This window comes from Arabidopsis lyrata (assembly GCF_000004255.2).
Source record: "Arabidopsis lyrata subsp. lyrata unplaced genomic scaffold ARALYscaffold_3, whole genome shotgun sequence".
In the NCBI taxonomy this organism is placed as follows: Eukaryota; Viridiplantae; Streptophyta; class Magnoliopsida; order Brassicales; family Brassicaceae; genus Arabidopsis; species Arabidopsis lyrata.
In genome coordinates, this window is record NW_003302553.1 from 10758760 (window position 1) to 10782654 (window position 23895).

A 23895-nucleotide genomic window follows, 5' to 3' on the forward strand; every position below is an offset into this window, starting at 1 on the left:
AAAGCATCTTACTTTGTATGAGGAATCAACTGAAGAGAATATTCCTTAAATGGGATCATCTGTCCTTGACCCCTGAATCCAAATCTCCAAAGGAGTGAACACATTTCTTAAAAGAACATCGATTAGCTATCTGTTCATTGTGATCATCGAAAATTTTGAAAGACTCGTCGATCACTTACATTCTGTATATTTTCAAGAATCTTTTTTTTTGGTGTTTGCTCTTCACTCCATCCTAAAATTATTTTTGATTAGCATATAATCTTCGTAAAAGTACATGTTATAGAAAGAATCAAATTAATTATTGTAAATGTTATCTATATGGAAATTTGGGATTATTTTACTCACAAAATGCAAGGTTCTTATCACAAACCAATATTGTAATCTTAGGAAGTGAGTTTACTACTAGCCATGCACCATTTGTGTTCGACTTTGATACCACTTGATCAACTCCATATGTGTTCTTTTTCACATCTTCCAGCTCACTGTCAACTCATGAGTCTCATCGTCGTCTAAATTTTTGAGAATAAGAATTGTTATTTGGTATGTCGGTCATGTATAATTTATCATTCGTTTGTTTTGTTTACTCGCACGATATCAACAATTTTTTTCTATAATATAATATCAAAGCTTTTAAATATTTAAGCTGGCAACACAATCTCCTAATTGATCACCTAGACGTTTAATTGCTCCTACAGCAAATTTAATTGCTTAGAAAATGCAACTATATTTTTAAAATAGCGGTATGAGTAGATATAACTCTTGTTTATGTGGTTGAAGCAGCGGGATTTTGGTGGCCATCGAAGATTTTACCTTAAATCTATACGAAAAATCGTTTGGATTTGGGGTTATGGACGATTTGTGATTAAATCTTCTACAGCTCTAATCGAGAATAAAATTACAAGAATCAGGAATAAAACAAGATGGATTCGTCGAGTAGAAGAGAAAAGGAAACAATTTTTTACGATTTAGTTCTCAGAAAGATGTTAAAACGGTGGAATTCGTAGTAAACAACCGGTGTAACGGTGATCTATTCTTTGGAGCAGATGAAGAAATCGATTGAACTATCAGCTTCTTAATGACAATGATTTTGTGATTAGAGAAAGAAGAGTGAAATCCTAGGTTATCGAAGAAGAGTGAAATTTTCTATGAGAAAGAAGATGATAAGTAGGTACCGACAACAATCTACACTTAATAATCTATTCACTTTCTTTTTTACAAAAAAAAATCCAATTACCAAATCTGTCTATAGGATAATTATTTTCTTAAAAGACAAACATACAGTTTTTTTTTTCAATTCGGAAAAATTATATTAGAATTGGTTCAGTATAATAATCAAAGTTTATAACTATATTTAGTATAAAATTCATAATTGTTCCCACTCATATTTTCATTGCACACCACAACTATATATTCTAAAGTGATACATTATTTAGAAACAAACAAAATGATAAAACATAATAATATTTAACTTATATTACAAAATTTAATAATTTAATTAGAAACTATAATTTCTAAATTTTAAAAAAAAACTTATTCTCTCACAACTAAATCGTTATGTACGGAATTGTATGTTACCGTTCCTATAATTTTTAACCATAAACCATATGGTACATTTAAAATATACAAATAAATATATTTTTCTCTATTAACAAACAAAACAAATTACATTTTAAATTTTTTTAAAATATAGTCACGCGGTGTACCGCGGGTCCAAATATAGTTATGTAGTAAAATTGAATGTTAGTGAGAGATATTATTGTAAAATAGTATAAATGAAAATTATGAAATGGTATAATCATAAACTAACTATATGTCATAGGCGCATAAATTCTCCTCTCATTATTGCATATCCAAGTAGTGATAATTCATCGCTCATCTTCCACGAGCCACAGCTTGTCCAATTTCTACGGTTTCCCTTCATTAACAAATAAAGGTGCTAGAAGTATATATACATGTAGGTCGCATTTATTAAAATATTTATATATAAGATGTATATGGTTGATATAGAGGAAGCAACAGGCTATTACCCATTCGTTACAATAGCAGATATACAGTATATATATATATATATATATATATATATATATATATATATATATATAACTAATCATTTTGAAAGAATTTTACGATTTTGGAAAGAAAATGAACTAAAAACATCAAATCGTACCATTATGGATTGAACTGAAATTAATTTTTTTTTAAAAACATATATACTAAATTTGCTATATAGGATGTTTTAAAAATAATAAGTAAATAGTATGATACAAATTAGTTTTAGTAAAACAAAATATGTTAAGTAAATCTATATCTACTAAATCAACAGTCACTTTTTAAATAACTGCAATTTTCTCCATCTGCCACGTGTTATAAGTCTCAAATTCTCTTATTTTACTTTTCTATGCCAATTTACTTATTATTTGATAAAAAAATAATTTTTTCCGACAATTTTCTCCTTTTATCCTCTTTCCTAATTAAACTCAATTAATCAAAAATATAAAGATCTTTTTCATTTATTTATCCCACGTTTCATTTACTTATTTATTTGAAAAAACACATTTTTCTCTCACAATTTTCTCCTCTTTTTTTCATAACTACTTAAATTCACTATTAATCAAAATTAAAAAAAAAAACCTTTTCATTTCTTCCTCAGATCTGATTTCGCTTAAACAATGATTGTCATTTTAATCAAACAATGAAATTTTTGTTTTTTTTTTCGTCGAAAATGAGAATTATATTAATGAAATTTTTGTTTAATCTATGAATCAAAAAATGAAAATTTTGTTACTACATGAAAATGATAATTTCATTTTTGTTTAATCTAATTCTATTTTCGTTAAATCTTTATGCCAATAGATATTACACATTGTTATAATTAGTTTTTTTTTGTTTAATTTATACAACATTTATATATTTAATTTATTCATCATATATACATATATATATATATATATATATTAATTGTTAAGAATAAAATTTTAATCAAAATTTTAGCCAATGGGCCTTAATACTAGTATAGCAAATAAAACACTAAAATGTTTTTACTGTCATGTGACGTGGTTTTGTTTTGTTTTGCACTAACTTTTCTAAATTATGAGTTTCTATAGAACACTGTTTTAAATATTATATATTACATATCCAGTAATGAATTTAGCGTCTTAACATTTTGTAATCAATTAATGTTTTTTCTTCTTCTTTTAGTTATCAATGTTAAGAGTCTTTATAGGTTCTCTATCGTATAAGTTTCTTATGAAACATAGCTTCACAAACTAAAATTTTTTATGAATTATTTTTCTGATTGCAAAAAAAAAAGTTTATTTCATCATTTCATAAACTAAGATTTAGGGTTTATAAGTTGTATTTGATAAATACGGTTTTCTAATTTATAATTTGAAAATTTTGATGAAGTACCCAAATGATATTCCAGTCCGATCTGTGATGGGACTGGTAACTTTACCACAAGATTTGCTAATGGAAGTTCCTACCTATTGATTCAACTAATCAAAAAATTCAACTAAACCCACTACTATAACTTTATTGCACGTAAAATTTGCTCCTTCGTGTCTCATTATTTTTGGGTAAAAATTATATATATGGAAACTTGATAGAAGACCTCCATTTTGGCTTTGCCAAAAAAAAAAAAAAAAAAAAAACTCCATTTTGGAATTTGGCAATAACACACGCATCGTATACTTAATAATATTTAAAGTAAGAATCAATAGTTAGGGTCTGAAAGTTTGATAATTGCTACAAACTTTCTAATGGGAAAGTGGTGTGAGCAGCCACGGAAGCATTAAGAGTATATCATAAAATGGAAATTGGGATCAACGTGGACTATATAATGACAAAATTAGGCGTATTGATAAGATTTTTTATTAAGCTTCTTCGTGTTAATTCTCAAGCGCTTTAATGTTGTGTCAAGGGATTCAAATATCTCTCCTAGTCTACTTCATTCGCCCTCTGAATTGGTTCAAACTTTGAAAGCTTCCTACATATGTGGTTAAACTCTGACGAGTGACGAAATTGACTTGATCTACGAGAAGCAAAAATGTTTTCCAAGATAGACCGAAAATCCCCAAATCCATGTTATGACTCTCCGTTTTGTTAGTAAATCAACATCATTTGATGTTGGTAATATATTTATAGTAAAACGGCACCTTTATTTAGTTATTTATACACTGGTAAAATCTTAGTAACAATATCGCTTGGGTTGTACGAAGTAACAATCAATTCATGATGCAGAAGTTCTCATTTACTCACCTAACACAAGGTTCAATAATATATCTATCAATGAATCATGATATCAAAACAAACAAACAACAAAAATAAAAAGAAGACATGATGAAAGTAATATATATGACAAAAATTCTTCGCTAATTTGATGAAAATAAGAAAAATGTTTTAGGTCTCAAAAACAACTCCTAAAAATCAAAATTAAGTTTAACAAGATGTATAATTGGTTCGAACTGGACCGACCTGGTTCAACCAAGTCGAGTTGAAGAAAGTTTTCTTAAGTTTTGGTGGTGATCATCGGTCGATCATTTGATGGATGTCTAACTGATCACTTACCAGAAAATAGATGTTTTGTTTGAGTGTAATAGACTAGAATAAGGATTTGGCGAATTTAGAGATCACTTGATCTTTTGGATGATCTTCTCGGGATTGGCCAATTACTTGCGTTACAAAGGGGGTTTTGTTTTTAGCTGAAGGGTGATCGACGGTCCACTTCATTTCTTCCCTCGATACAATTCTTCTACGCAACAAGATTATTTATGTTCATTAAATCGGTCGTAATATATGAACCACTAGTTGAAATAACTTGAAGCCAGTACCAAATGAAAGTTGGGTCAGTTACCGATCTTGTGTTCAGATAGATATGTCATGGATGTATCGTCCCAACAGTGATATAACAAGTGTTATACATATATGCACAACTATCTAGGTAACTGATTGGTCCTAGATACAAGTAATTTAGCCACATTTTTTAGAAATTCTAACCAATTAGTCCATTCATTTACATGAGCTAGATGCTTGTATATGATTTTGGCGGAACATGACTTAATGCAGTATCAATGCCTATGCTTGCATGTAAAGAAAATGAAGTATAAAAATAACTTTGAATCTCAACATATGACGTGGCTAAATTACAAGAAGTGTTGATTCATGCTTTTAGAATATATGAGCCTTTAATTTAACGATCATATCCGGTGCGCTTTTGGAATCTCGAATCCCACAATAGATATAATATTGGCAACAATGGCCAAGTCATAAAAAAAAAGAGAAAAGAAAAGAGGTATTGTGGTTTAGTTGTCCTGCACAGTAACGAACGGGGACATTGAAATAATGCATTTAGTGAGATTTTGGTGATGGAAAATTAACCAGCCATTTTTGGGGAAATATAGAAAAGGGATTTTGTACTCTTTCCTTTATTTTTTCTTATTTAAATGATGTTATAGAATAGTCCACTCCATTAATTTTTTCTTAATTTATGTATATTTAATTCTAGTCCACTAGATGTTTTTTTTTATCCTAAATATGAATCATCAATATTCGTAGTGGATTTGTAGGTACTGTTGAGAATCTTGTATCTATCTCACCTTCGATTCAAATACATAGAGTAATGTTATATTGAAGCAGTGTCCGAAGGACAACAAATGTAAAAGTTTAACGAATTCAGGAACGTTAGTGTGTATATATTAGAACTGATCAAAAATTCAACACATTGTTTTTTTTTTTATTATTTCAAATTCATCTGTGCTTCTCTTGTAATGTTTCAAGGATGCTTTTTTTGGAGGAATTAATAAAAAGATGTATAAAGTACTTTTTCTTTTTAAAAAACATTGTTTTCATCATCTTCGAATGATCAAATTTTTCGACTTGCAACACATCTTTAGTTATTAGAAATATCTTGTAAAATGGTATTAGAAATATACGATTTATTTATAATAATAGAAGAAAACTTTAGTTTAAAATATTAGAAGAAATATCATGTAAAAGTATCATGTAAAATGGTATTAAAATATCATAGCCCTTAATCAAAATTTGCAGTAGAACACAAGTCAAAAACACTTTTTCCGGATGTGATTCCAGAAGAAAACAAAATAAGTAAATCATACACTTGCAATTGATTCTCCTAAGTTATACTTTCAAGAAAGATACGAAATAAAAATAAAAACCTAGCTATACTATTATGTCAGAACTCAAAAGCAGGAGACAAGTATTCCAACTATTTCTCATATCTCTCTTGTGTGCCAAAGTAAATGATTTGGTATTAAAACTCATCAGTATTTGCATATCCAACCACTCTCATAGTCCCATTATATCAATATATATCCTTTGTAACAAAAAAATGCCAGAAATTTAATATATATGGTATAAACGTGTGATCATCTTGAGGTTTTATGTTATTATTTCACAATTTATATTTTACTTTATTTATTTACGATATCAATTAATGTGTAAATACACATAATAGAAATACTTTGTTTAATCACATGAGCCAAGAGGGACACTTCATCTATACCAAGACCTACTTTGCCACTAATTTTCTAGCCGTACGGAATAGTGTCTCGCATCAAGTCAACAATCTCTTTCTGTTTTCATTTTTACACTTTGTTTCATTTTCTGTTTCAGTTTGTTTTTCTCTTTTTAATGTAGATATAAGATAATTGTTTAGTTGAATAATAAATTTAACATTCAAAATAAACAAAAATATAAAGATTGTTCGGAGTTAGTCATGATGATACAGTCACCTGAAGAATGACCCGTTTTCTCCAATCTGCTAGATGAGTTTAGTTTACTCCGTGTCTATTTTCCTCTTTTCTCGATTTCTCTCATTTCTCGTTTTTATAATGTTAAAGCGGACTACTTAATCCGTTTTTCTAAACTTTTGTAAACAAAAATATTGAAGAGAAAAATAGGTTCACTAAAATATTCAAATTTTCTCAACCTATCTTTTTCCTTTTTTGAGCTCTGGCAGACAACCAAACTTCCACAAAGAGCTGACACGATTCGTTAGTTGCACTTCATAGCTATATTATTAATAAATCAGTGCCCACAATTTTAGGCGTCTAAATTTACAAGTGGTCTACATATAGATTTAGCAATTCAATTCCGTACAAGATTTATTAATATAATATATTAAGGGATATCAGATAATAATATAGATATTAATATGGGCACTAATTCTACGAGGTCAAGACAAAAAAATCATGTCAACGACCGGCCGGTAGCTATTAACGAGCTTTTTATCCCGTTTACATGTATTTTTTACCTCTTTATTTACACAATAATTAGTCTACAATAATAACACTAAAAGATTTTTTAGAAAAATATAACTAAGGTGCCACTTACTGTTTAAAAACTTAGTAAAAATGTCACAAAACATAAATCTTTCCAAATGTGTCATAAGGGTGGATAACATTTCTTGTCTACCCAAATTTTTGTATGTCGTTTCGAATTATTTTCCACCAAAGTCTGTTGCTTCAAAAGTGGACAAGATTTTTTGTCCACCAAATATTTTCCCAATATGTTGCTTCAAAAGTGGACAACATTTTTTATCTACCAAAAATTTTTGGTTCAAAGTCTTGTCCACCATTATGGCACATTTGGAAAGACAAATGTTTTGTGACAATTTATATAAGTTTTACTACAGTATATGACACATTAGACCAAAATCCCATCTTTTTAAACCTAACACATCAGCATTTTGGCCTCTTCTCAGGCTGACACCTCGTTAAATCATCATCCAATTAAAATATTTCGATTAATACACATCACTTCTCTACTTTGCCACATCAGATTTCCAGCATGCCACATCAGCTTTTTATTTTTAAAAAAACACATTATTTAAAAAAGACAACCAATCAATTTAATACAATCATACACATAATGATTTTAAATTTTTTGATAATTATAAATAAATTTCTAATTTGTTTAATAATTCAATATCTACAAAAAATGAAAAAAAAAATACCCTCTTTATTTTTTAAAAAGTTGGTTGACATCAAATGATTTTTAGAGAACAACATGCATTAAGTGGATTTAACAAGTAGTTTACACTGCGTGATGCTTTTGTAAATTAATTTTGTTTTAATATAAGGTTTACGGTAAAAATGTAAGAGGTTCTTCAGATATTATTTTACATTTGCCCGTATTTTAATTGTTTTTATTTTATTAGTTTATATATGCATACACTAATAAATAATTTTTATATCTTATTTTTACAAAAAAATGTACCGTGTAGTTAATATTTGTATTTGTTTTTAATTATTTTATGTTTTTGTATATGTTTAACTTTTTATAAATGTTAGATTTGTTTGATATTGTGATATATGTAAATATGTTTCAGTGAATATTATACTCCAAAAACCTTAGATTATTTCTGTTAAAATTATTTGTGGTACACAAGCACAATTAGAATCATAGTTTATTCATAAGAATTTACGATTGCTAAATTGGTTTACGTTTCTTTTTTTATTATAATTCAAAAAATTCACAGCAGTAAAGAACATTACACTCTTAGGATTGTAATCTCACACTTGTTCTATTATCCCGTCTTGTTACTTCAAGATGTATGGTCAAACTTGAATCTCTATGTTCCTATTATACATGTATTTTGTTTCACTTGATCATCTGCATATAAAGCGCAAACATTTGTTAGTTTCTGTCAAAAATGAAATCCCTAAAGGAAAAAATGGTCAACTTATTCTATGTTCTAACCATAGAAATGTGTAGCTAAGTGAAGTTTGCATTTGCAATTTGAGTTATTTTGGATTTATGCTTTTTTGTTGTTTATAAATTTTGGCTGAAATATCGCAAATGTTATTGATTAATTTGGTTATTATTAGTGATATATTATATAAAAATATATAATTCAGCATAGCAAAAGGTTGAGAATTAACTATGTATTTGTGGTTTATGTTTTGAATGAAGGTGATCTCATGCTGCCGGCTCAAAAGCTTGATCTACTCTATTCCAAGAACATTTAATGGTAAATATAAGTTAAGAGAAAGATAAAGAGAAAGATGGGATTCTCTTTAAATGCTAAGAACCATAGGATCGTCATTCTGTAACTGCTTATCTTTGAACATTCTAATTTTAAGTCACACGAATCAAATTATATTAACCATGTTTATGAATTGTTTAGCCTATTCATTTTGAAACTCATAACACAGTCTGATCCATCTTTTTCGATTTCTATATTTTTATGGAATTTTCGTAACTTGTGTTTAATTAACTTTGTCTAATAATTATTTCAAGAGAGATTGATGTCTCTTGTGGTCGTCAGAATAATTGATTTCAATAGTAAATAATATTGTTTTGGTTTTGATTGTTTAAATAAAACAAATTTCAAAAAATACCTGCAGTGTAGCGCGGATTTTGACCTAGTGCTTTTAATAATAACAAAACACATATTCTTTCCATTTCAAAAGATAAGATGTTTTAGTTAAAGTCACATAGTTTAAAAAATTTAATTTTTTAAAAAACTATCATTTAATATTTAATTTTTTTAAAAAAAAATCAACCAATTACAAAAGATATTGCAGCATATAACAAAACATTAAATACATTTAAAATTTGCAATGAAACTTGTAAACCATCTTTTATAATGAAAATATGAAACAAAATATAAAACTCTAAAACATCGATGGAGATTTATTTAAATCATTTCATATATTTGTCATATTTATCATATATATATATATATGTTTAAATTTGAAATCATAATATCTATATATCATTGGTCACACAAAGGTCTTTAATATCCAAAAATAGAATTAGTACTTGATTCTAAAAAATTAAAATTAAGATAAGGCTAAAAACTTTCATTTAAAGTTCGTAATGTGGACTTCAAGATTATAAAGTAGTGTGCCAGTTAAATAAGTCGAAAACACACAATTAATAATAACAAACTCTAGATAAACTCAACGTTATAATGACATAATCATACACTGATTTTAGTTCCACCAATCCCAAATATACGAGCCAGTGATCAACTCAATGTGACCTTGTGTCTTTTCAAGTTCATGGAACCATGTAATAAAATATTTGCAAATAAAAAGTGTAGATATATATGCCGCCCAATCTTAATGTGAAGGCTAAGAAAAAGTGTAATGAATTGAAAATTGAAAAGATGGAAAGTTTTAAATGGCTATTTACTGATTTGTTTTCATTCCTCTATATAAGATACTTATTTCGTTTTATAAATTATGTCGTTTTAACAGTTTTTTTAAGGAATATTGTTTTATATTTTCTATGCCGATTTATTTAAATTATATTCATATTATTTGAGCTTATTAGTTATGAAAAGAATATTACTTAGTATACTTATAAGGAGTAATATAGAAATTTGTATATTTTCTTAATTTGTATAAAAAATGTTAGAATAACACTTTTTGGATATTTATGGATCCCAGAAAAATCTCCAAAAACTGACTCACAAATCCACTATTACATATCTACATATAAGCAAGAAAATTTTGGATTAAAATTCATAAAAGCCGCCAAGAAAAAAAAAGTTTTTTTTTTTGTTGTGTTCAAGAAATAGAAATGTGAAAGTGTCTTTGACAAAAGATATTGGTTTGATTCATATAACCACAGAAAAATGCACGTAGGTAAACGGCTTTTAGGAAAGAGGAGTTTTATAATCTAATGGTTTTATAATTAGTATTATGTTACTAATAAATTGAAACATGGTAAAAAAGCTGTGTAGGCTAACATTGATGTAGCTAAACCACGTAGGTTCAGTTTCTAATGAGGTATTACTAATTAATGTGGTTCAGTTTCTAATGAGGTATTACTAATTAATGTGTTCATTTGTCGTTTAAAATACACATATATCTATTAGTATTTAAAATAAACACTATAACTATAACTAAAATTTTACGATAAAGTAGAGATGTAATCTAACATATATGAAAAATATAAACTACTTTAATCACAAATATGGAAATAGATATATGGAAACATAATAATAGGTGAAAATTCTAATTTGGATACCACACATTTTAGAAAAAAATATACTCTCTCCGTCCCACAAAGATGAATTTTTTAGAAAAAAAATTTGTTCCACAAAAATAGAAGTTTTATGTTTCCAATGTCAAATTTAAAACAGTTTACCTATTTTACATTTATTAAACAACAATAAATAATATACTCTTTAAAATATGTTAAAAAGTTAAAAGGTTAAAATTATCATTATACATTATTTCTTAAATAATGTGAAATTTCTAAAAAATCTATCTTTGTGGGACGAAGAGAATAAAAATTTTTATATCCAAACACATTTAGTTGTGGCAGATTTAGAAATATAGCCTACAATTGAACAAACATGTCCTAGAATAAGGAGTTAGTTAATATGATGTCCTCTACGTTGATATAATGGTTATTATCTCGGTTTTCCATATTTGGATGAACAATATATGACGCTGATAACAACGATCATGAACACCATTCTGGTTGAAATTTAGGTGGCGGCGATGAATAATCATGATTATGATCCCATCAACAACATTTCATGACTTTTTACATATAGGCCTTGAATGGTTGGTAGGTATGGAGGAGACCGGATTAAAGTCGGACTAGTCTGTACTGAATATACCATTCAACAAATTGGACTAGTATGCAACACTCCGGACTAATAAACTCTATACTAGTATGCACTTCAAAGAAAATTCCATACCGTGTCAATTCTATTACTTTTTGGTTTACTCATTACAAGCTCCATACTAACTCTATACCAACTTCATACCAATAGAAAAAATGAGACAAAAGTGTGTTTCTTTAACTAGTTGGATCCGAGTACTTTTTTCTCATTGGTTAAACTTGTGTTTCTTTGTACCTTTGAAAAACATTTATATATATGATCATTCACAATTGTAAAAACTCACAAAAACAATCATTTATTCCAAAAAAAAAAAAAAAAGAAGAAGAGAGAACTCTCTTAGATCTTAGAAAGTGACTCTCTTTTTTCTCTTTGAATCAACCATTTGTTTCATCTCAAATTCATATAAGTAAGTTCAATTCCTCATCTCAAATTTTTATAGTTTAGTTTATAGTAGAAATTTGAGAATTAGTGGAAGGTTTTTGAAGTTGTGAAGTTTGAAAAGATTTTTAGATTTGGTAGTGAAATTTGAAAAGATATTTTTAGTTTTTTGTTGTATAAATCTTTAGTTATAGTAGATATTTGAGAGTTATTAGTGAAGTTTGAAAGGATATTGTTAGATATTTTTTGTAAAATTCTTTAGTTTATAGTAGATTCATTAACAAAAACTTTTGGGATTCGAAATCGTGACATGTACAACAAAACGTTACAAACTAACCACTAGACTATAATAACATTTTCAAAAATGATGTCCCTAAAACTACTTATAATTATTTGCTGCCTAAAGCCCTTGCTTTATTGGCTTTATAGCCATGGGCCGGCCCTGTAAATGAGAATTAGTGGGATTTCTTTTGAACTATGAAGTTTGAAAAGGTATTTTAAAATTTTTTGTTGTATAATTCTCTAGTTTGGAGTGATGGAATTGATTACACATATGTGACCATCAACACGGAATCAATCGAGTTCTGAGATACCACTTATCACAGTTCAACAATGGGCCTCCGCCAACGAATAACGAAGAGTTATTTAATAGGTCTCATGCATCTTTACGTCCATTATAGAACGGACTTTTGGAGTATGGAAGAAGAAGTGGAGGATTCTTAGAGATGATCCAAGATATGGTTTGGAAGTACAGAAGAGAGTAATAATCGCCACGATGGGACTCCACAACTTTATAAGAGTTTCAAATTTTCCAGATTCTGATTTTTTGAAGATTCTTCAGAAGTGTATACTGAAAACGAGCAAAATGACTCAAATGAACGACAGGAGGTCGAGAGACAAGATATATAATATATGGCAAATATCCGAGAAAATATTGCCTATATGTTATGAGAAAATCAAAATAATATATTTTGATTTATAATTTTGAAAAAATATTTTGTAGTGTTTATTATAAAGACATGTTATTAATTATTATTAGAAAATTGTTAAAATTTGTTTTGGTTTTTTATAAACACTTTTGCATACTATAGTACGTTTTTAACCATTCAAGTGATAAATTCTACTGCAAACTATTATATGATTTAGTGCATACCAAAATATGCATGTCACCATACCAAAATGTTGGTATGTATGTAACATACTATTGAACCATTCAAGGCCATAATAGAAACGAAAAGAAAATATCAATTGGCCTGTGAATGTTCTAAGTTATATATTTTGGCCAATGCAATCATAGGGGAGAAAAAAATTGAAAAGTAACATCAACGAAGATTATTGGTTACACCTTTATATCAACTAGTGATCATATATATGCTTTATCAATTATATAGTGGTGATAATTTGGTTAGTGTATCTGACTCTAGTGGACCGTTCTTTTGTGATGGGCCTTAAATCGTATCTTCTTCATATAATTAAGTTCTTATAAACTAACTCCTCGCCACCTCATTTGACCATATGTTCTATGTTTTTGGAAACAATCATTTCATTTTCCTCTTTCCTCTCTTCCTGCGCGATCTCGTGGCTCTACTTTATTGTTTATTCATCCAAATATATATATATATATATTTATATATATATATATATATTTATATATAATTTCCTCTCCGTTTTTGTAATATAAATTTCCTCTATGTTTTTTTAATGTATTCCCACTACCAATATCATCATACATGCCTAACTTGATCAGATGCAATACTCTGCGTTAGAATTTTTATCACTTATGCCACTTTTCCTAAAAAACTAATCGTTTATGCCCCTTCATGTTTATAATTTTATTTTTCATTTTCTTTTAAATCGAAATTAATAGAAAAAGTCTAAAAACCCTTACCCTAATCTAATATTTACGTATCACTGCCACAACTAAACTACAAAAACATAACTGCCTCATTTTCTTTATCACGCCTCCTTCTTCTTCTTATTTTTCTCTCCAGATTTTTTTCTCTTTTCTCTCTATCTCTTCTTCTCCATGGATCTCTATTCTTCTTATCTCTTCATCATCATCAAAACTCTAGATTTCTTATTCTCCATTGATTTCTTTTTGCGTTTCTCATCAACCATTATAAACCCTAGATCTCTTTTTCTCCATGGATCTTTCTCCATAAGGTCGTCTCAAATCCGTCAAATATGGTAACCGAGATCAATTTTGATGGCAAGGAAAGATATAGAATCCCTATTATATATGCATTTTAATGTAATTCAAAAGAGATATTTAAAAAGAAAAGTAAAAGAAGGTCTTTTTTAATCTTTGCTTATTAAATTTTATGCCTTTTATTTTCCCTTTTGATCTTTGCTTATTAAAAAATATAATTTCAATGTCCCCCACTTAGTTTTTAGAGGTCGATATTACCTTCTTCCCACCGCATTTGCATTGGTTCATAATTATATTATTTTTAATATATTGAATACTTGTGTTTATTTCGGTGCTAATTGCAAGAAAATTTGTTTGTCTTCACTTTTCATCATGCAAGTAAATCAGTTTCAATTATTTGATTAAAAAATGCAAACATATCCACAACGTTCGGCCTTACTAAAAAAATATTGTTACTTAGATAGACTTCGAAAAATATCTTTATATATACTTTAAAAATGTTATTTTTTTTTGTCATTTAAATTTTATTAAGAAACCAAAGTAGGATACAAATTGAAATACATATGCCGGCAGACGAACAGAATGTCTCTAGAAACTTAGCCCAAAAAAGGGAAACAAAGCTCCAAGAGAACGGGGAAGCTAATTTAGACCAACCATTTAAGCAAACGATAGAGACAAATATGTAAAGAAGAGGAACTGCGAAGGAAAATATAAAACCCAAGCACTATTTGAACAAAGGAACCAGAGCGTCTCACCTAGCTTCCCAAAGAACCTATTAACGTCTGAAGCACCAATAAGACCGGAAGACCTCACACCGAAGTCAAACCAGTAGCAAACCGACAGGGAGAAAAGCAAGAACCCACCGAGACCAAAGACACAAATACAACTACCATCACACCTCACCAGCCAGACGTAGAGAGCAAAACACACTAGGAACAAGGCATAAACCTTGAAGATCGACCGGAGATAAACCAATTAAGAAAAACAGCTCTTACACGCGGACACTCGTCGAACCAGCTTCAGCCACCTACAGACAAAAAACTGACGACGTCCTCGTAAGAGAAGAGCTAGAGAACGATTCCACTACTTTGCCCAGAACCTATATCCAAGGAAAACAGGCTAGTAGGTGGCTCAGCAGCAAAATTCCATCAGATTGGTCAACACCAAAAACGAACCCAGCCCAAATCACAACCACGACCAAGCAAGAGGACACAATAGAGAGGTAGAGCACATATCCACAAATAAACCCCACAACAGAGCCTCCTCCAACGAAATAAGTCTTACAAACAACAATAAAACCTAAAGTAGTCCAATGGGCCAACGAGACTAAGTCACATGAGTTCAGATCCGAACAGGGAGGGGAAGGAGACCATACCGTCGAGGATGTCCATCAACAACCACCGTAGCAAAGGATCCCATAGATCCAAAAATAAACGTAGAGACATCACCACCTCTCCGATAAACTCCAGATCCATCAATTAAAAGTAACCCCGTCCAAGACGTTGCAGATCTGAAATCGGAAGACTTCAGAAACTCGTCGAACCACCACACTAACCTCAGCCTAAAGAGAGCATAAACTAGAGACGGAAGGTAAGAAAGATGGACCGACGCCGGTGCTTTGAAAGCCACCACGCGCCGGCCAAAGCTTGAACGGAAGTGAAGCGACTAAAGCGAAAAAGAGAGAGCGGCTGAACGCAATTATATATCATATATCACTTTAAAAATGTTATTTAATACACATCTTTTGTCGTCAAATAGCAGGTATTTTCAAGGAAAAATATTCTCTCTCTACTTGGAACAATATTCTTTTCATGCCCTAGAAATAAACTTTTAGTTAAAGAAGTATGATAGAAAGAAAACAAATTTTGATACAATCACGACCAGATTTTTCTTTTGATATCTACTTAACATTTTTGAAGTACAAATTTGCCAAAGCCAATCGGGTCGGGTTTTTAGCAAGATTTTGACCCGATTAGATTTTTTGACCCGACTCATCTACCAATCAAAACTCTCGGATTCTTTTAAATGAGACTTTCCAAAAAAAAATCAAGTATTTCGACTATTAATTTTGACCCGGAAAGACTTTCCAAAACAAATCCAAACAAAATTAAATGATTGATTTAGTAGTTATAACAAACATATATTTTCGGTGTAAATCGTTTCCTATTTAGGTGCTAATGAGTTTAGTGCAAATTCTATTTTTTTTCTAAAAAAAACATGTGATTTATGATATAAAGATTACACGATAAATGCAAATCCTATCAAATCCTTAATTTTGGTATCTAATTAAAAGCATATTCGATCAAATTAGATTTCCTAAACAAAATTATCTACAATCTTCCATCATATTCAATCGAATCTATATTGTTACTTCACGAAATTGTAATCTTCCCTTAAACTTTTGTTACATTCATTGTGATTAACCTAAAAATCTATTTTTAGTTTCCCGTATCTTAGATATTTACTTGCTCCCAAAGAATTTTCTCAAATCGACTTTGACCAACCCTAGACATCTAAGTTCTCTATAAATAGCGCTCTTCAGTCAATCTTCTACATCATCAAGCAATTACCTCATTTCTTAATAAACTCCTTCATTCATTAAATCTAGCAATGGCGGCTTCCTTTGTATTTCTCAGAGATGTGAAACCCTACAAGATAACATGGCAAGTGAGGGTCCTTCATACCTGAAAATCATACACAATAAGATTTGGTGAGACGTTGGACATGGTGTTGGCTGATATGCAAGTAAGATGCCAAAATTGAGTCTATAGTATGATTATTCTTTTTACGACATTATATACAAATGCTCACAAATTTTTTTTTACAGAGTAAAAGATTTTTGCTTCAGTGAGAAAGAAATATGTTAATCTCTTTGAAAAGCTGATAACCCGAGGATAATAGAAAACCATTGAAAACTTCGGATGAAGTTATGCAAGTGGAGAACATTTCTACCAATCAATCATCCCAAGATAGGATTCATCAATCTTTTTCTGTCTGGTTCACTCTTTTTCATTGCTATGTTGTTATTCTTATCTTTCTTTTTATCTCATGCCTAAATATTATATTAGTACTTGGATTCATATTTTACATTATGTAAACATAAAAGTGATAATATTTATGTCAAACAAAGCCAAACGAAGAAAACTATCAATATAATAACATTCATGAACTCCTTCCATTTAGATTGTTTAGCTGTATTTGAGCTTATGCTTACAATTCTCACATGACCTTACAATATCTTTACTTTACTAATCACGAAACTAAAGAATCTACGAGATAACTATACTCTTGAATGTATAAGTCAAAACTTCCAACGAGAACTAAGTAAGTCTTTAACTTATACATTGAATTGAATTCAAAAATCATCAACCTAAGAGACCATAAACTAAAACAAAATTCACTATATTTGAACCATTTAACAATATTTCGTCTCATTCTTACAATTTTCACATGCCCTTAGATTGCAGCATCATTACTTGAGTCTAATTACCAAATTAAGAGTCTAAGAGATCATAAACACACGAATAAACTATTCAAAATTCAATTCTAGAAACATAAATTTCTATATACTCAGAGAAACTAAATTACCTATGCTGGAGTGTCTTTAAGAACTGAATCGAAGTTGGTTGTGTTCAATTCAACAACTTTGTCCTTTTTTTATCAAAGGCGAGCCCGAGGAAGAAGACGCGGACGATTACAAGGCAAATGCTTAAAACACATCAAATCGAATTGAATCTCCATGTTGAAGACGAACCCTCTTCTGAGATTTCAAAGCTTATCTTCTTTTTTTCTCAAGAGAGAGAGAGAGAGGAAGAGAAGATCTACATAAAGCTGTCATCCTTTGAACTCCGACACGACATCGCATACACACTCTTTGAACTCCGTTCGTGTACATAATGGGTTTTGTTCATCATTTCATTTAAAGGCCTTTATGGGCTATCTACACTACACTAATGTATTTAAGCTTAACCAAAATTTTAAAATGGCCCTTCTTAACTAAAGAAATTGAGTTTGGGTTTGGTCAATTGTAATGCATTGATTCATACTTTCATAGTAATGGGTTCTCGGGCAGGAGAATAAGACTTTCAATTAGAAGGAATTTCTATTGTGAATATTTAAATATGTTAAAAAAAATTAACGTTACAATACGGGTTAAATCCTCATTTTATTTTTTACGAACATCATTAATATTAGAATTTTAGATATGTCGAAGCAGAATGATTTTGTGAACATCATGCGAAATAAACATTAACTATATTGAGGGTTGAAGATGAATTTTGTTATTTTTGAAAGGAGAACCATATATTTATGTTTAAATTAGGTAAATAGGTTTTAGATAATTAGCTTAAATTTGTTATATTAGCACTATATCATCATATTTGATCTGATGTACACCGCGGATTAATTATTATTTTTAATTAAATATTTAAATTTTAAAAACTTTGAAAGTATTTATAATATTCAAATTCTATAAATTTTTATAATATTAATAATATAGATGAACTCTATAAAAATTAACCACTTGAAAGCAAAATTTAAAATTGACTCGAAGTATAGATCTTTTAGAAAAAAGTATTATTGAAAATAAAAATAACAAAATGATGTTTATTTTCACATGACGGGACTATATGGTGAGACGGGTTTAGATCGATATTAATATGAGACGGTATACCATGGGTGAAATCCTAGAATTAACAATCAAAATACAATTATAAAATCTTAAACACTTAACAAAACAAATACAACCTAAAATTTAATTTTTTTAGTTACAAAAAATCGATCCGCAGTGTATAACAAAAAATATTACACATAACAAATTCATCAATTTATAAAAACAAAATCAAAATAAAAAAAAATTAACCCGCGGTGTACCGCGGGTCATATCCTAGTATATGCTAAATTGTGAAACTTGCAACGGTCAACAAGACTTTAATATTAAGGTCTAGAACTTGGAAATTTGATAGAAACCAAGAAATGATTTGTGTAAGACATTCTCTAATAGGTAAATATATACAAAAAAAATAAAAAGAGAGGTCATGCATTTAGAACATATTTATTAGTTTTGGTTCCTTTTAGTTTCATTTGCATTTTATTAATGTTCTTTGCTGTCTGACGATTATGAAAATTCTATTCAGCATTGGTTTGAATGAATCAATTTTACCTTTCATTATAAAAGTAAATGGGCGGGATCCAAATTAATCATAGGGCATGTAAAAATGTACGTTCATGACGTCTGAAAAAACTATTACTAGCTGATAACACGATAAACACAACAAAGTCTACAATTATTTATCAAATCTTTTTGTGTGACACACAAACAAGACTATCATTAACAAAAAAAAAAACTAAAATGCCAAAAATTAAAATGAAAGCTTCTGTCTTAATGGCAATGATGATAATGATGATGATGATAGCATTGTAGTTCACATCTGGATCCATTTAGCAAGCTGGGTCGGGTTAACCACACCAGGGACATGGTTCCCATCTGTTTTGAACACAGTCGCCACTTCAGAGTAACTCTGATGAGCCTTTTTCGCTTCTATGTGCGGCCCAACTTCGGCCCATCCAGGATACAACTTCCGGCCCAACATAGTACCGCACGTGAGGTACTCGTGTGCCATGTAGCCAGCCAGTAGCCAGTTCGGTGCGGTTGCTCTTGGATCACTCTCCGTCTCCTTACGTTTTCTTGACGCGCCATGCGACTGTACTTCACGCGCGTGGTGGTTTTGATTCATTTCTTTGGCTTCTTTATCTTATGCCCACGTGGATGACAGGTAAACAAAGATCAGGGTTATAATGGTCAATTCAAGTTTAATTTGAGGCGAAAAACGTCAAACGCATGAGTGTCGCGAAAAATAAGCGGATACGGACAAAAAAATAAAATAAAAAACTTTTAAAATTCAGAATTTTAAAATAAAATAAAAAATTCAAAGAGAATTAAATAAAAAAAGCGATCGGAGGTAGAATAAAGACGTCGCCGGGTTAATATCTGAGCGTATCGGCGACGGCATAGATAGAGCGGAGACAGAGAAAAGGATTACGAAGATCGGCGGAGATCGGAGAAAGATTACGCCGCCGTAGATCGGCGGAGGAGGAAAAAGCGGATAACGGAGAGAAAAAGGGGTAAAATAGAGAGAGAGATATGAAGGGGAAAAGTAGGACGCGTAACTTCTCGAATTTGGTTAAGATTATTCTTTCGAAAAACCATATCAAAATGTTATGAGGCCTTTAATGGGCCTTAAATTAAATTTAGTGGGCTGTAGAAATCAGTTGGTTCGTGTTTAAAGGTTGCGGTTCACAATCGAAATAGTTTTGTCAAGATCACAACTGTATAAGTGGTATCAGATTTCATTACTCAAATGAAAAGAAATATCAAAAAACAAAATTAGTTTAATTTTAGGGCTCTAGAGAACATATTTTTTTTTTGGTAGGACTCTAGAAAACATATTACTACTATGAAAAGTTTGTACAACCCTAAACAATTTTAGGGATCTAGAGAACACATACAAAAGTTATAGATGAGAGAAAAACCACTAGATTTGTTTCTTTTGTAATCACATCATTTTCTCAAATAGAAAAAACTAAACTATTATTTTAAATTTAAAATGATATACACGAAGAGAAGAGGGGCGATAGAAAAAGCGATTGATACGACTTTTCTTCTGTGATTTCTCCGACCGACCGGCGTCGGCTCCGACGTCGGTTGTACTCTTTCCTCTTCATAAATTTAACAATTACTAGTTTACATACATAGATTTCAGTTATCAATAATGGGTATTCGAGAATCAACTGCTCTTGGTTGGCCCCTTTTCACATCTGTTGGTGATTTTCATGGCCGTCAATTACGTTGGAGATTCCATTTGGTTCTCGTTGTTCTTAATTCCATTGGCAACAACATTGATCTTCTCTGGACAAAAATGGTCTGGTGTGGCGGCGTAGGAGATAGGCTTTTAGGTTTGATGGAGTTTTTGATAACAAATAGAAGTGTGGGGTTGTCTACGGCTATGGGCTATGCAGCCATGGATGTCGCAAGTCTTCTCATGCATGAATCCCAACAAGTCTCTCTGTTTCGTCGGGTAAGTCACGGCTATCTTGTCTTAGTGATAGTGATGGGTTTGTCTGGCAGCGAAGGACATGAAAATTTAGAGATGATGATGTCTTTGTTAACAAATTCATGGTTGGGTTTGTTTCAACTTTTGGTCTCCACGACGGTGGCCGACGTCATTACGTTTTTCGTTGTTAGGATTTTCTCTCCTCCTTCCAGAGGAGTACTTGTCCGTGTGATGATTATGTGGTTCATTCACGGTGTTTTTCCGGGTATGCTCGGCGTTTTCGATCTGGAGACAATAATTGTCGACAACGATTTAGTGAAAATTTGCAATCCTCGATGCATATGGGATCCCGGAATTACATCGAAGGCATTTGTCGTGAAGATCTCCAACGACGTCTATGGTGTGGAATGTACAATAGGATGGGCTTACACCGGTATCAAGCCAAACTTTTTGCTTCGTGAAATGGCACCGATATGGACTAATTGGTATCGGAATGTCGAGATTATAAAACTCATTACAGGAGCAACGGGTTTATTCTATGTCATGTGGAGTTTCAAACAAAGAATGCCAATAAGGCATCTGTATCACACTCGAGTAAGATGGCTTTTAAAGAAGGAACATATCATGTATTGTAACATGATTGCGAGTAAGGCTTATGGAAAAGAAGCATCGTTAAATTCACTTCTTCGATTATGTCATCTTCAACATATGGCTCATAAATTTGCTTATGTAATAAATTGCTTCTGTAAAGTTTTGTATTGGCATTGTATGGTTGTAATACCCATTGTTTAATAAAAGTTTTTAGAAGGAAAAAAAAAAAAAAAAAAAAAAAGCAGCATTAAAAAAAACCTAGAGTAGCGACATTATTCATAGAGTTTTGCTCCACATTAATTACATATACTAATGTTTTGTTCTTTTGTTTGTTTTTTCTCTTTCATTCTTTTTTGGTTATTTTTTTTTTCCTTTTATAAAACCCTAATTCTTTCACGTCGCGTCGATCGAGTGTGAACGAGCAAATCGGGATGTGGATTTATTTTAAGTAGACACCAATCTCTTTCAATTATTTATTCATTACTCCAACCTCCTATTAATTACTCCAAAGTCCAAGCGCTTACTTTGATTTTTGTTTTAGCACCGTCATTTAATTCAATTTGGTCGACCCTACTAAAATATGCAGGTTTAGAATTTTGACCCTAACCAATCTAATTTGTTAAACAGACAATGCTTACAGTAATTTATTTTCTTCAACAACCTAAGAGTGTAGGGAGTATAGGTAGGTCTCCCATCGCTGCACCTGCCGTCTTGGGAAAAAAACAAGAAACATTAGGGTTGGATCGTATTAACCTTATTGAAAGTTATGTTTTTCTTAGACAATATTTTATGTAATATATATGTCTACTTATTGATTTTATAATTTTTGAAGTCTTACTCTATGTCTCTTTGTTGATTCTTACTTGCAAAAATATTTCATTGTTTCTTGCTTCTTGTGCTATTTTCTTGGACAAAAGCGGCTAATTAAGTTCTTTAAACATACACTCCAAAGTTTGTCAAAAGAGAAAACAGAAGCAGTGCCATTCGTGTTTGGGAATGGCATGTAGCAATATCTTATTGGAGGATAAGTACGTACAAGTGGTCTCTATTTATTCAGTATTATTGCATTTAGGACATAATAGGTTTGATAATGAATGACGGCTTTTTAGTTCAAACTGCAATAAATTCTTCATCTAACTCGCACATGGTTTGGTATGGAAGCTCCGATGGTTCTTTGTTTAAAAAAAATGAGAAATTAGATTTATATGAAGAAGGTGTTAAAAAAAAAAAAAAAAAAAAAAAAAAAAAAAAAAAAAAAAAGATTTATATGAAGAACATATTAGCCATAAAAAAAAACTGAAGAATACCAATGACGACATTAGAAAAACAGAATTACCACTGACCTTAATTCATATTTCATACATCATAGCACACATTTATTAAACTAAGAACTAGAGATTCTAAACTTTTTTTTTTTTTTGATAAAGAGAGATTCTAAACTTTTGAAACCATTATGTAACATATATAACATTTTATACGTTAATTACTATAAATAACACTTGGCTAACTAAGAACTATATAGTATGTTACATATATAACATTTTATATGTTAATTACTTATAATTTTCAAACATCACTAATCAATTAGAGTTCCCGCGTGCAATCCGAAAACTTCTTCTTAATTTTAGTAATCATCGGATGCATTCTGAATTTGATAATGTCCTGAAGGAATTTTATTTATTTATCAACTACAAAATAGTGAAAAGTTTTTTTATTATATATAAACAAAAGGAAACTGACGACGTTTTTGTTTTCTTTAAACTAACTAATGAGTTGTTTATTTGTCATAGTTATAAAGAAGAGTTAGAATTAATTAATACTTACCAGATCGACAAACGGTTAATGTGTCAGATAGATAGTATAAGGTAATTTGGGTAAAACGGTTCGAAGCCTACGTGGTAGATTTGAGTAAAATACTAAACTGAGTTTTTTTTTTTTTTTATAACTCAGGGGAATCCCAGACCTATGGAGGGGTCCAGACTAATTCCCGGGGGAGGTGCAGCCCACAGATAGACTCTCTCTCCGGATATGCAAATGGGCCGAAAGCAAGGGCCCATATCCATGTGGCCAAGTGGAGATCTAACAATTGCGCGCTTGCGGGGAATCACGAGCCGCATTAG

At 30.4% G+C, this 23895-nt stretch overlaps 2 protein-coding genes, 1 long non-coding RNA gene and 1 pseudogene across 3 annotated transcripts in view; 2 read left to right on the forward strand and 2 right to left on the reverse strand.

Moving 5' to 3' along the window:
- Nucleotides 1–16574: 16574 nt before the first annotated feature.
- On the reverse strand, nt 16575–18196 carry LOC110230066. Its single transcript, XR_002333311.1, has 2 exons — nt 17721–18196; nt 16575–16816 (listed from the first exon to the last, which is right to left on the reverse strand). It is a non-coding gene; the product is annotated as an uncharacterized LOC110230066 (long non-coding RNA).
- Nucleotides 18197–19355: 1159 nt separating this feature from the next.
- On the reverse strand, nt 19356–20486 carry LOC9321632. Its single transcript, XM_021032008.1, has one exon. It carries the CDS (start codon nt 19865–19867, stop codon nt 19556–19558), a length of 312 nt encoding a protein of 103 aa, XP_020887667.1. The 5' UTR covers nt 19868–20486; the 3' UTR covers nt 19356–19555.
- Nucleotides 20487–20764: 278 nt separating this feature from the next.
- Nucleotides 20765–22006, forward strand: LOC9321633 (annotated as a pseudogene).
- A 1734-nt stretch (nt 22007–23740) lies between these two features.
- The window catches only part of LOC110229932 (glycine-rich cell wall structural protein), a 1676-nt gene continuing 1521 nt past the window's right edge, over nt 23741–23895 (forward strand). The window contains exon 1 of the mRNA XM_021031117.1: nt 23741–23771. Coding sequence (XP_020886776.1) covers nt 23741–23771 — 31 coding nt within the window. The remainder of the gene's footprint in view (nt 23772–23895) is intronic.